Genomic DNA, 1510 nt, shown 5'->3' with positions numbered 1-1510 from the left:
ATGCTATAGTCCTTCCAAAATTGTCACAAGCTTGATCCTGATTCATCACTTGCCTTTACTGTTTAACGAAAAGTGTGACATAAATAATATTTCTTGAAAGTCACTATAACTCCTTGGTCCACAGGTTGGATGAACGACATAGTATTCGGTGGCAGATGCACTACTTTGACATTGGGATGAAAGTCGTCCATGAATGGGGGATGGCCCGGAGCACTGTCAAGGCAGCAAAAGAATGTTGAATGGGACGTCCTTCTCCAAGCAATATTTCTCTACCTCCAGGATAAAGTGGTGGAAAAACCAGTCCTGGAAAATGGCCTGTGTAACCCAGGCTTTGGGGTTACTCTTCCACACAACAGGAAGAGAGCCCTTGGCTATGTTTTAAAGGGCTCTTGGGTTCTCTGAATGATAAACTAAGAGAGGCTTCAGCTTCATATCGCCAGAAGCATTGCCACCAAATAACAGAGTTAGCCTATCCTTTGCTGCTTTATAGCCTGGCACCAACTTTCCTCCTTACTGATGTAACTTTGGTCTGGCATCCTCTTCCAGGACAGTCCTGTCTCATCCATATTAAAAACATGCTTGGGTAAATACGTGCCTTCATCAATAATTCTAGTAGCATTTCAGGAAATTGCCAGGCAGCTACCGTAGCTGCACTCACTGCCTCACCACTTTTACGTTGTGAATGTTGGTTCTAGCTTTGAACCAATGAAACCAGCCATGGCTGGCATTAAAATATGCACCCTCTGATTTTTCTCCGTGTTTCTTCTTCAAGTCTTCATAAAGGCTTTTAGCTTTCTCTCGAATCAGCATTAAGCTGAGCAGGACTCGATGCTGATGCTGATCCTGCATCCACATACTGAGAAGTTTCTCCTTCTCCTCCATCACTTTTCCATGTTTCAACATTATTGTTGACATGATCGGCACAGCAGACTTCACATGTTCCATGATCTTGTCCTTGTTCTTTAGAATCATGCCGATGGTTGAATGATTCATGTTATAAGAATGAGCGACGTCTACCATCTTTTCACCACGCTCCACTCTCTCAGTTACTTTCACTTTTGTTTCCATTGTTATCCCTTGGCGCTTCTTAGCAGTACCAGCTACATCACCTCTGATTTTATGCTTGCTTCCGGACATCCTGGGCTGAAATATAGATACTGCACTATTGTACTCTATACAGTACTGTCAAGTACACAAAAGCACGACCACTTGTAGAGGATGCACCCACGTAACAATGTACGCCAGACACGTGAACTAACTTACATGAATGGACATGCAAACACATGTTTGCATCTTTGAAAGTTTGCAACTGGAAGGTTTGTATGTAGGGGACTTACTGTATCGGGTACATATAAGAAGATATGACTGAAAAGGTAAGAACTATACTCTGGAGGCCACCCAAATCCTAACTCAGGAAGACACTGAGGGTTTTGAGCAGAGGAATGCTATGATTAGAACATTGGGACCAGTGAGGGTGGGAGAATCAGAGTTAAGAAAATAGGTTAGGAGA

The 1510-nt window shown here is 43.0% G+C and overlaps 1 protein-coding gene across 1 annotated transcript; it reads right to left on the bottom strand.

Moving 5' to 3' along the window:
• Nucleotides 1-654: 654 nt before the first annotated feature.
• Nucleotides 655-1068, bottom strand: LOC308609357 (putative CENPB DNA-binding domain-containing protein 1; the record flags this gene model as incomplete). The annotated part of the gene is made up of 1 exon (XM_081223036.1): nucleotides 655-1068. One exon carries the CDS (start codon nucleotides 1066-1068, stop codon nucleotides 655-657), a length of 414 nt encoding a protein of 137 aa, XP_081079162.1.
• Nucleotides 1069-1510: the final 442 nt, after the last annotated feature.

The sequence above is a fragment of the Mesoplodon bidens genome (genome assembly GCF_964165515.1).
Source record: "Mesoplodon bidens genome assembly, chromosome: X".
NCBI lineage: Eukaryota > Metazoa > Chordata > Mammalia > Artiodactyla > Ziphiidae > Mesoplodon > Mesoplodon bidens.
The sequence above is the reverse complement of the archived record's forward strand: the minus strand, read 5'-3'. Positions and strand labels throughout refer to the sequence as shown.